The sequence below is a fragment of the Pelodiscus sinensis genome, chromosome 3 (assembly GCF_049634645.1).
Source record: "Pelodiscus sinensis isolate JC-2024 chromosome 3, ASM4963464v1, whole genome shotgun sequence".
In the NCBI taxonomy this organism is placed as follows: domain Eukaryota; kingdom Metazoa; phylum Chordata; order Testudines; family Trionychidae; genus Pelodiscus; species Pelodiscus sinensis.
In genome coordinates, this window is record NC_134713.1 from 51,804,220 (window position 1) to 51,816,261 (window position 12,042).

Consider the following 12,042-nt stretch of genomic DNA (forward strand, 5'->3'; position numbering starts at 1 on the left):
GGCAGGATAAAGTGATTTAATCTATGTAGCTAGTACTTAACATTCAGGAAACTGCTAATAGACCAGTTATATCATCTGGAAATGGGGAAATTACCTCAGTCCTTGGTTTCTTACTTATCTGAAGAGACAGCTTTTGCCCTTCTCTATTGGTCAGTATGAGGCAATTGAAAGCATCTTTCACTGTTTTCCTTTTTCTCATTACAGAGCAGGACAGAGATGATTCCCCAGGGTGCTCCCAGAACCCCCTCAGGTAGGGGAGGAGCTGATGAAGAATGCTATCTGGCAGGGCTTGCTGCTAATGAGACTCCTTTCATCTTCTCTGGCTTCATTCAGCCACAAATGCCCCTGGCTCCCATTAGTTCCCTAAACTTGGATTTAATATGGAAGGTAGCATGCACGTCCTGGTCTACAAGAACCCAGAGCCAGACATAGGGCTGGAGAGAGTGCCCTTCCCTAGGGCAAGGGCTGTTGCTCGACTCCTCCTCCCTCTTCATTGCAGCAGCTGGGTCTGTGCATACTGTGTGTAGATGAATGGTATGGGCACCTACACAAGGGACTTTTGCCTGGTCCCTCCCTCCCTCCCAATCACTTTCCTCCCTCCAAGTACCTTCTCTCCTCTTGCCACAGCTCTTTTCCCTCCCCAGAGCAAGAGAGGAGAGAGCTGCTGCTCAGTAACTTGAAACAATCATTGCTTTGTTATTACTTAAGGAAAGGCTGGAATCCTTAGTCTACCCCAGAGACCTCAGGCCTCCAGACTCAGCGCCCTGTCTCTCTAACCACCTTCCAGCCCAGCCTGCTGTGTGTAAGAGAGAGTCTTTCAACCAGTAGCCAGATCCTTCACTCACACACTCCCACATGGCTGGCCATCTGGGTTGTTATTAAACAGGGGACCTGTCTACAGAAATAGCCTGGAGAATGAATTATTTTTCCAAAAAAAGAAAGCAAATTCTACTCACGTCAGCTCCTGGCTCTCCTGGCGTCCCTGAGGCACCTGGTTTACCTGGTTCACCATCTGGACCCTTCAGGATTCAAATGGATAAAGAAACAATGTAATTTAAAGCAAAAAGCAAGCAGACCTGATACAAAGATCTGGGATGAACGCATTGCAAGATCAAATGCAAAGCAATGTATATTACTTACCGGAGGGCCTGGGGGACCATTGGGACCTCTGTCTCCCTAAAGGGATGTAAAAGGGAAACAGTTCAGTCAGCCACTTTTACGGTCCTGGGGTGATACCAACAAACCCATGTTAATTGAACAGGTGACGGGGAATGATCCCTAATCCATTTCTATTGTGTAATCCCTTTCTATGGGGAATAATTCTGTCTACCTACTGTATGCTATGAAGAATAATCCTGTATAGTTCTTTACAGATTATCAAGAATAATTGCAGATGATTTCTATCACATGCTATAATAAATAATCCCAGATAATCCATTTTTACAGACTACCAGACTGTCCCAGTCCCCAATTCCATCCCATTGCTGTTTCAGCCAATGTGGAACAATAATTCTTATGTGCGTTATTTAGCACACTAGAGAGTGCTGTCACATTCAATGGATCCCAAGGGCTAAATATTGATAATAAGAACAATTCAGGTGTGTGCAGACAGCATTCCGAGCTGCCAACTGTGGTGACTCATGCGTGGGAGACACTTACATCTATGCCATCAATGCCAGGAACTCCTGGTGGCCCTGGTGGACCAATGGGACCTGGTGGACCTGGGGGGCCTCTCTGACAAGAAATAAAACAATTAGACATTGGGCAGATCACAGGAAATGTGCTGCAACTTGGAAGTGGGGGAGCAGGAAAGCGGAAACCCCACCCTATAGAGAAAGAACTTCCAAAGGCTGCTAAGTCACCAGGGCTCTTAGCTGACCATACAGTAGGTCTCATACACCTGAAGATTAGAGTAATGGCCATTTTCTACAGTCCATCTTGTTTAGTGGTTGCCAAAATGTCCATTGCAATCAGAATAAGGATTATAAATTGTCAGAAACTCCCATTATCCTCATCTATTGTCATTCACGCACTGCGTAAGAATAGGCACACTAGAGTGAATGTCACTGTGTAACAGCACAGTACAATCTGAGCTTGGCAGAGTGAAAGGTTTGAGGATAATATCTGAATCGGAAATTCACTAGCGCAATACTTGAAAATCAGTATAAAATCAGTGGAGGAAAAATAATGATGTTCTTTATGAATAAAGTTTTGAAATTCTCCACACCTATTCTAACGAGCTCATTGAGCCAAAACAGAAGAGACTTCTTAAGAGTATGTGTTAGGGACAAAAAATAAAAAATACAACTCTTCTCTGTTCTCACTAATGTATTCACAGAAAGAGCATTTTTCCCTTATAAAAAATTCCTGTCCTCCACGGGCTGGGCCCCTGAAATGGGTGTTAGCAGGCACTGCTCAGGTTTGAACCCAAAGAAACATGTTCTTTGAAAGAATGTTTGTAACCCTCGAGTTCTCTAATATACTGAACTGTTTTCTTTATTGCTAAACACCAACTGCCAGGCGAAGCAAAGCTCACAATGGGGGCTTTGTGAATGAAATCTCAAGCCACCACAGGAGGAGGTGATACACTCAGTCTGCATGAGCTGCCAGAGTCTGAAAATTCCAGTTGCATCAGGCAGTACTAGTCCTGTCCTTCCTGCTTTTTTTCTAATTTTACTGGCACATTAGCATGCCTCTTTCTTAGAACAACCTCTCAGGTTCTTATTAAACTGCTGGTATTCCTACTTGCATTTTAAACCCTGCCATGCCACTGCTCATTGGCACATTACATAGAAAGGTTCTGTTCAAAGCAATTGCAACTACTGCATCTATATCTCTTTGCTTTACTTATTTTCTCCACATTATAAATGTCAATGTGATTTCAGTTGTTGTTTTTTAAATTCAGTTACAACCATTTTGAAAAGTATCTGATTCCGGACAAGAGGACAGGAGAGTGTCCTTCGCTTTCCAAGGACTTTGTATAGACCTTTCCCTTTCCACTGAGCAGATTCCTTTTCCTTAAAACTTTCCTGCGCAGAAATCTGGCTTCTCTGTATTGAATAAGAAATGTACAATAAAAGTCAGGTACAACTTACTTGAGCCAGGCAAAGGCACATAATTTGTAGAAAAACCCCTAGAGGTAAGGATCCCCTGCCCCGAGCAGTACTAGCCATGGTCACTTCTCGGCTGGCCAGCAATACTTTCCACTCTGTTGCTCCTGATGGATTTTAGGACCTGCAAACAATTTCCCTCAAGTGACTCTAGCCGCAGCAGCAGAAAGGTAAGCCCTGCTACTTGCATCTGTTTCTTCTGTTTATTAATGGCCTTAGAGGAGGTTAATGGGGATTGGAGAAAATCTGAATGCCAGGAGGGAGGGGATTGAATGACACCAACTCCTTTAACCCTTTGCCCTGCTGCTTCTTTTCTAATTGTGGTCCTCAGTAGCAATCCCTTAACTTCCTGTGTTAATTATCAAGCAAGAAAAGCATGCTATGCCGTGGTGCTTTCAAACAGCCCCAGTCCCTACAGAGGCACACATTTTAAATATCTCTGCCATATCCAGTCTAATAAGAAAAAAAATAATACAAAAGAGAAGAGTACAAAACATGAGATTATTTTGAAAAGCACCAAATCCCAGATACATTTGTTAAAAATAGGTCTCCATAACCATAAGAAAAATGAAGATACTGATAACTGCTGATGATTCAGAGCAAAATATTGCAGAGGTTGACCCCATGATGGTCTGACTGTTACGTGTGTAAGACCCAGAAAACCCTTACCCGTGTCCTGGCTGGAAGTTCACTGCAACTTTCTCTTTGTGGTCGCAGAGGGTCACAATGAATCAGCATCCATTGGATTTCAAACTAGTGAAGGAGATAAAATGAGATTAATTTATTCCAGATGTTCATGCTTGTCAGGTTTGAATAACAAAACAACTCTGCTCAGCCATATCTGAGTTTTAAAAGCTGTGTAACAGAAAATAAGTGAGAGGTCACTGAGTCCAATCCCCTGCCCTCATGGCCGGACTCAGTACCATCTAGACTCTTAAATATCTCCAGAGATGGAGGTTCCACAACCTCCCTAGGCAACTTATTCCAGTGTTTAACCACCCTGACAGCTAGGAAGATTTTCCTCATGTCCAGCCTAAACCTCCCTTGCTGCAGTTTAAGCCCACTGCTTCTTGTCCACATATTAAACATATTTAACAGTTAGAGTTTCTAGAATATTAACCAAGCATTCAACAAATGAATGGTATCAGGTACTAAAGCTTCTTTAGAACAGACCAGTTAGTTACCTTCGACTCTTTCCTTGCTCTAGTATCAATTTGTGTATGTAGAAAGGGGCATGTAACCTGTTGTATGCATTAAGGGAGAAGGAAGTCTATAGTTGGTCATGTCCAAGAACATGTGTTCTTTCATGTTTTATATTATTCTGTGGAAGTTGTTTCATTAACGAGCACACATTCACAAAATTATGTCCTTAAAATTAGACAGTTATATGGTCTGAATGCAAAGGTCAAAGATCTACAAAAGAGGAATCCTAGAGACACATTACATACTAAAAACCTTCTAAGGAGGTCTGATACACATTTGTGAGATTTCACATCTTCTTCAATATTTTCACATTAACTCTATAAAAAGACCCAGAAATAAAAGTCCTTCTTTGCCTCTAAGAACTAAAAATTGGTCCTTTATGTGTGTGCATAAAATGGGCTTTACATATCCTCTGCTAGAAATGACTGGGTAACAGATGCAGTAAATAGCTTCGGAAGTATGTTATCTGGTATGTAATGTGCATATTGTGCATTAAATTCAAATGCATCCATGTACATTATATTAGCACTTATTCATATTATTTCTTTTTGTGAGATCTTAGTTCAGCTTCCCATCTCATTCTACCTGATCTTTGTGGTCATGAAGCTAATGAATGGTCTCTTCCATTTTTTTTCTTAGGATGCAGAAAGGTCAAGTTCATAACCTTCCTCCCTTTATGAGCAAATGGAATGGGAATGAAGGAGCATGAAGCTTTTTTTCTGGTGTAAAATGTACTCATAATATGGAAGAGATTGAGAGCCGCCCTTCCTAAGAACCTCAAGAAAGAAGTAGGAGGGACTTTCATTTCCTGGTTAGGTTCCCATTTCCCTGATTCTTATTATTCTTATTATTGATGAATGTGATATCTTTCCTTCAACCCTTGCACTGTTTAATGCCTTGAGGCTTTTTGGTCTTCTTCTTTGCTCCCTTTGGGACATCACATTGTCCTCTTCAATCTTGGTCATGATTTCCAGGCAGATAGAAACCAGTCTACATTTCCCTTGACACATTCTTAGATCCCTCCATTTCAATCTAGTTTCTTATGTTGACTTCCTCGTTTGCACATTGTGCTGTACACTGTTCCTCATCAATACATTAGAAAGTGAAGCACAGTCACATATATGTCTTGTCATTTGCCCATTGACACCTCCAGAAAATGGTTAGATCTCTTCTTTACTTTGATTCTGCCTTTACTGAAATTCTTGCAACAAGTCTTTATTGTTCTCTATATTTACTCAGGATATTTCAGAGTTTCCAGAATGGAGGAGCTAGATCTCTTCCCCAAGGATTTTGTGCCATAGTCCCCAATCTCTCACATTTACTGTCACCTCATGTATTTAAAGCAAATTTAAAATCTCCCCTCTTGGTTTTCAAAACTCTCCATAGACTGGTTCCATCCTACTTCCCCAACTATATCTACTTTCTTTCTACAGTAACTAACTTGTTCTGTTTGCTGTTCATGGCCACATTTTAGCAGTGCTATATTACCTATTTTGCATTATTTATTTGGCTCTCCTATCTTATTTGTGAGTCACTTATTTACTTCACTTCTCCAACAATCATTTTGAAACATTCCTGCTTGTTCTAACCAAAGCCAATTGACTATAACATGATGTAAATTATAGTTAAGCATTGTAAGGCCATAACAAAATAATAAAAAGACATTAAAATTCGTATATACACCTTATGACTTCAGATTCAATTAATTCCATAACTGATACAAGGAAATCTTGACTCTAGACATCAAAAGATTAACCAGGCTGAATATTCCAATGAGTTATTTTCTTTGATATCATTGAATATTCCAATGAGTTATTTTCTTTGATGTAGCTGGTAGTGCTATTGACATTTTACATTTTAAGACCCTGTTTTCAATTATAGCTTTGTTAAACTGTAACTATGGGGACCAAAATATTGATAGGAGTAGACAGAAGTGTGGCAGGATCTAGAATGTGTAGGGATTGTATAGATACAGAGTAAGAGAGGTACAGAAAATATGGAGGTGCTGAATAAGAACCTATGGTACAGGAGCTGGGAAGATTTACTGGGGTGTTAGAAGCAAAGGAGAAGATAACCAGGAGCAGAGGGATTGCGTGCCTGGTTGGATAAAAGCGTAGGGGTGAGGTGCTGGAATCAATGGCAGAAGAGGAAAGGTGAACATGTATGAGCCGGTATAGACGGGACAGAGTGCTGGAATTTCTGATTTTGTTTGGTTTGTTGTATAGTTTTTAAAAATATAACATTTGATGTAGTTTAATATAAGGCTGGAAAGTCAAACATTCAAAAGTTAGTAAACACCAGAATTAAGGGTTGTCATTTGTAAACTTCAGCTGGGTCCTTATGTGAATGACTAATAATACAGTCTTTAATAACACAATCACATCCTATTTTTTCTACAGGATCCCTACCTCATTCAATGCACAAGATGGAAAGGACTTTTGGAATGATTCATGGTGTTGTACTGAAAGAAATTGTTGTCTGTAGAACCCCTACCTCATTTACTGCAGAAATTGGAAGATGAGTAGTGAATGAGGAGGGAATTTTAGGAAGAGAAAGCATGTTTTTTTTTTTTTTAAATCTAAACACGTTACTCTAGAGAATTGAATTCTACCCCTGCCTCTGCCACAGAGATTTTATGCAATGCTGGGAAAGACACCTAAACCAAAATTTCTACATTTGGTTTCTAATGGTGTGTTCCTCATTTTCTGGGTGCCCAGTGTAGGGAACAGGTGTGAAGAAGTGTTGAGGACTTCCAATTCCAGTTGAAGTCAATGTTAGCTATGCTGTGACATATAGGCTAGATCTACACTACCAGGTTATTTTGAAATAAATTATTTCAAAATAATAACTCCCAAAATAACTATTTGAAAATAAACTTATTCCTCTTCACAAGCAGGAGTTATTATTTCAAAATAACAAGCTCGTTATTTTAAAATAACAGGTTTGGTAGTGTGGACACTCACTATAAGGTAGTGTTATTTTGAAATAAGGTAAGTTATTTTGAAATAACTCCCCAGTGTAGTCATGCCCATAATAAAGTGCTAACTAATGGTGATCACTCTAAAAATCAGGCCCTCAGTATCTCAACTTGGATGTCCAAACCTGGTGGGCACTTGACAATTTTGATCTTAATCACTCTCCTGTGTCTCAGTTCCCCAGCTAATCTCACAGGGTGTGGAGAAGATATATTCACTGATTTTTCTGAAGAGCTCAGATAGATGGTGACAGCATTGTAGAAATGTCCAATCAAACAAAAACATGGAAAACAACCATTCACTGAGTGAGGGAAGTGTCCTTTTTGAAAAAATAGTGAATAACCATATAATTCAAGACTAAATCATAATGCAGTCTCCCAAAGGCGAAGGATGCAAATTAAGGTTGCACTGGCAGTGTAAATTCTGGCATTTCCTAACTTTTGAATAATTGCCTTTACAACCTTAATGCTTTTTCCTTGTGTAATGTATAAGTAAGCTTACATGAAAGCAAATTGTCTCTCTCTATATATAAAAAAGTTTTTCCTGCCACATGACAGAATGATGTCATCAGCCTACTTGAAAGCAGAGTCTCAGCATCTTGTTTACTTGTGCTTCAACCAGAACCAACTGTGAAACTGAGATCTGTGTGTAGATCCATCTGTAACATGTAGTACGTGGGCAATAGACAAATTAACAGGTTTTTTCTATACAGCTTCATGTGTTCACTTTTCTATATAATCAGTGCAAAATTAATCTGCCTTTCACTGACAGAGAGGGGGTTAGCAAGCCTAGCAAGCATGGGCACAGCCCCCTAGGTTTTTTTTTAAATAGAAAAATAAAAGTTTATCTATGAATTCATTGTTCAAAGCTTCAGCTATTTGTAGCCAATTAAAGAAAGAGAATAACAATTTTTAGAGAGATGCTGCAGCCCAGCCTTGCATTATAGGTCTGTTCCCAGATAACCAAACCATCATAATCAAACTGACCCTGGATTATATTCTGTTGAACAGGTATAGGTGTGGATATGAGGATATTTTGCCATGCTTTCTTCCCGTACAAATCAGTACAATGAGTTATTACTGGAGAAATGAAGAATTGAAGTGCTCAGAAAAGAACATGGAAATATTAGCACAAATATAAACCAAGCCTATTAAAAGAGCTTTCCTCACTTTTTTATTTTCTTGTGGTTTTTAGATCTGAATAATAGCGTTATATGTGAAGGAGACATGGTGACCAGCACATTTTAAAAATAAGGGATCAATCCTGAAAGCTTTTCTCATGTAAATACAGATGATTCATGCAAGCAGACCCATTAATGTCAAGGGTGTATACACGTGAAAATAATAAATTGCATGAGGAGGCATACAAAGTTAATTATAGTTAATTAAAAATTCATTTCTGAATCATTCCATCTTTTAAATATTATACTTGAAGCAAATGCATTATATATGTGTGATATTCACTACTATGTATTATATGTCTAGTCACATAGGATACATCTACACTACAGGATAAAGTTGAATTAAGATATGCAACTTCAGCTACTTCAGTTAATTGCATAGCTAACGTCAAAGTAGCTTATCTCGGCTTTTGGCACTGTCTAAACTGAGGAAGTCGAAGGGAGAACACTCTCCCTTCGACTTCCTTTACTCCTCATGGAAGCAGGATTCCTGGCATTGACCAAAGTGCCTCTCTCAGTTCAAATTAGCTGTTTTAACTAGGCCCTCTTATTTGAACCTTGGAAGATCAATAGCAGCAGCTTTGATCTTCTTGGTAGTGTAGACGTACCAATACAGAACAAATCTTGTCACTCTCATTTTACTCTGGGTTTATTTAGAATATCTAATTTCACATGCCTGTGTTACAGAAACATGACTATATGATGGAAATAATTTGACTGGATTCTTAATGTCAGTTGATTACTTCATCATGTCCCGGGTCTGCTCTCAAACATTCGTTTATGAACTCTTTTGTAACCATATGCAAAGCAGACCATTTTACAATACCTAGATACTATAATGATTGGTGTTTTATAAATGCAATAATTTAGGAATTACGTGATTAATAGATTAACATCAATTTTCCAAGGTTTCTAAGAAGCAGTTTTCCCTGTAAGCTGAGCACTTGGGCAGCCACCCGGGAAAGAATCAAATGTCGCCCAGCTAATTAACAGTGACCACAGATGACAGCATGTGTTTCTACTAGTAGTGTACATGCCTCAGTCACATAACAAAATTTATTCTGCACATGGATGGAAAAATTTAGAGGGAACATTGCTATGGAGGTTAATTTATTATATATTTAAATAGCAAATACATATGACTGAGGTTAGTTCTATTTTTCTGTACATGGTTACATTTCCTAAGTTACCTGGAATCATATGTAAAATGTCAATAGTTTTGTAAAACATTAACAAAAGAGCAAAACATGCTGTCTTATCTGTGCTGTGTCAGAACGGAGGGAGATTAAGCATAAGTAGGATCTAAATGGGACCTGAGTTTCCAAAGCAGCATTTGCTTTACAGTAGCATGAGAGCTAACTCTCATTTAGCTGTCTAATATGCTTTAAGAAAATGTGTTCCACTGCATGTAGAATAAATCTAACACATTGTCTCTAATCAGTTGAACTGCCTGTTCAGTGAATTGCCTTGTATGTGCCTCGTTGGTTTTATTGCCATCTAGTGGGTGATTCAAAAGGTAATACACCTTTTAAAATACAATAAATCAACTCTGTTTTTAAATTTTCTCAATCTATATTGATGCGCCTCTCTCTTAAATCACTGATTTTACACAGTGTAAAAGAGCAGTTAATCCTAGTCCCCTAGGTCCTGTCATGGATTCTTTGACACCCAACCTAAACAATGGTACATTCAATGTGGATTATATACAGTCAATGAGTGTTACACTGTATAATTCTGTAATATAATCTCTTCAATTTAGTTTACACAAAATCAGTATTATTTGTATTGGGGTGCTTTAGTGTGCAATTGGACATGAAGATTGTGTAAGAAGGGAGTGTCTAGGAAGAAATACATGCTTAATAGCAAGTGGAATATGGAAATAACCAGCACAAGAGAGCAAAATAAATAGAGAATTTTCAGAAACATGAGGCATCTTAGAGCCATCACTTAGGGCATGTCTACATTAGGAAATTATTTCAAAATTACTTATTTCAAAATAATAACTCCAGAAATAACTGTTTTGAAATAGTGTGCACACTACAGGGAAGCCTCAAAATTAGACCGAGGCAGGCTTCCTTAATGAGGATGTGCTACTTCAACTTAGAGCCCCAGGAAATACTGGGGAGAAATTACTTTGAATGACTCTGAGGAGCAGTTATTTCAAAATATCAACATTGGAGCATCCACACTACCACTACTTCAAAATAACTATTTTGGAGTTATTTTGGAGTTACTCCTCATGGAAAACAGGAGTTATTATTTCGAAATAACAGGCTTGGTAGTGTGGACACTCCGCTTGTTATTTTGAAATAAGTGTAGATCCGGACTTAGTGAAGTTAAGGCTATATTCTCACTCATGCATGTCTGGGGCTCCCAGTCCAGACAATGGCAGCCTTACTGTTTGGAAATTACAATGAACCAAAGTTTTGATGTATTAAGCATATATGAGCATTTTCGAAACATTAGAGGTAAAATCTTGGCCCACTTAAATCAATAGTAAAGCTTCCATTTTCACTTGGAGGAGCTAGAATTTCACTTCAGGCAGTCCCCAGGTTACATCCCTACTTACAAACGGGGTGAGGCAACCCCGCACTAGCTGCTTCCCCCAGCAGACCAGGGAGATGCGAAGCTAGCACCCTCCCCCCCCCCCCCCCAGCAGACCAGGGTGACGTGGAGCGGCTTTTCTCAGCAGACACCTCAGCTTGAGAATAAAGGACTGAGGGAAGTGAGGTGTGGGAGAATAAAACTGAGCTCTGGAGAAATGTTTGGCTAGAGTTTCCCCTACAATATGTACCAGTTTCGACTTACATACAAATTCAACTTAAGAACAAACCTACAGTCCCTATCTTGTACGTAACCCGGGGACTACCTGTATAGGTATTTTCTGTGTTTCAGTTTCTTTTACACTGTATTAATTGTATACCTACAAGAGAAATATTACTCTACATTACATTTCAGTTCTTTCTGTGAAGTTTAGCCTACAGAATTGTCCTGTAATGAAAATGATTTGAGAATAAATGCATCTTAGAAATGTTAGAAACACTGATAAACGTCCTGGCTCATATACCCCTGCCTTTCGACACACCGAATTTTAAGACCTGACAATTCATAATATACTGGAGGAAAAGTGAAAGCAAGATGCTCTTTCACTGAGCTCCTTTCTCAGGGAGATTGGAGAAAATCTTTTCAAGGAGAGCATCAATAGAAGAAAAGCTTAAACCAAAATTCATGCTCTCAGAAAATGGAGATGGAGGCATCTGTATGCACTTACAGTATATAAAAAAGCTGAGGAGGACCCCATGGTAGAAAGGGCAGATAAAACAGATGGTTCCAGTAAGATTATTAATTTGTTATGTTCATTCTGGTTCATTGGAGCTTAAAGTTGAGCCTGGGACCACATAGTGCCACTTGCATCATGAGCAACAGAAGCTTCACAGCTGGAGAGCTGGCTCGCAGAGGAATCACCTGATTGGTCAGACTGTCTCCAAGGTTGCCAGCTATATTCCCAAAAATTCAAACACCCTTGCCCTGCCCCTCCCCTGGGGCCATGATCCTGTTCCGCCCCTTCTATGAG

General features: G+C 39.2%; 1 protein-coding gene across 2 annotated transcripts in view; it reads right to left on the reverse strand.

Annotated features, from left to right (window-relative positions):
* COL9A1 (collagen type IX alpha 1 chain) overlaps positions 1-12,042 on the reverse strand; it is a 109,458-nt gene that overhangs the window by 77,458 nt on the left and 19,958 nt on the right. Inside the window, exons 6-9 of one of the 2 annotated variants that reach the window (XM_006127230.4) lie at positions 3,780-3,863; positions 1,660-1,734; positions 1,141-1,176; positions 957-1,019 (exon numbers count right to left, since the gene is read on the reverse strand). In XM_006127230.4, coding sequence (XP_006127292.1) covers positions 957-1,019; positions 1,141-1,176; positions 1,660-1,734; positions 3,780-3,863 — 258 coding nt within the window. Of the gene's footprint in view, positions 1-956; positions 1,020-1,140; positions 1,177-1,659; positions 1,735-3,095; positions 3,325-3,779; positions 3,864-12,042 lie in introns of those variants that run through there. The other variant, XM_075923706.1, reaches the window with a different exon arrangement.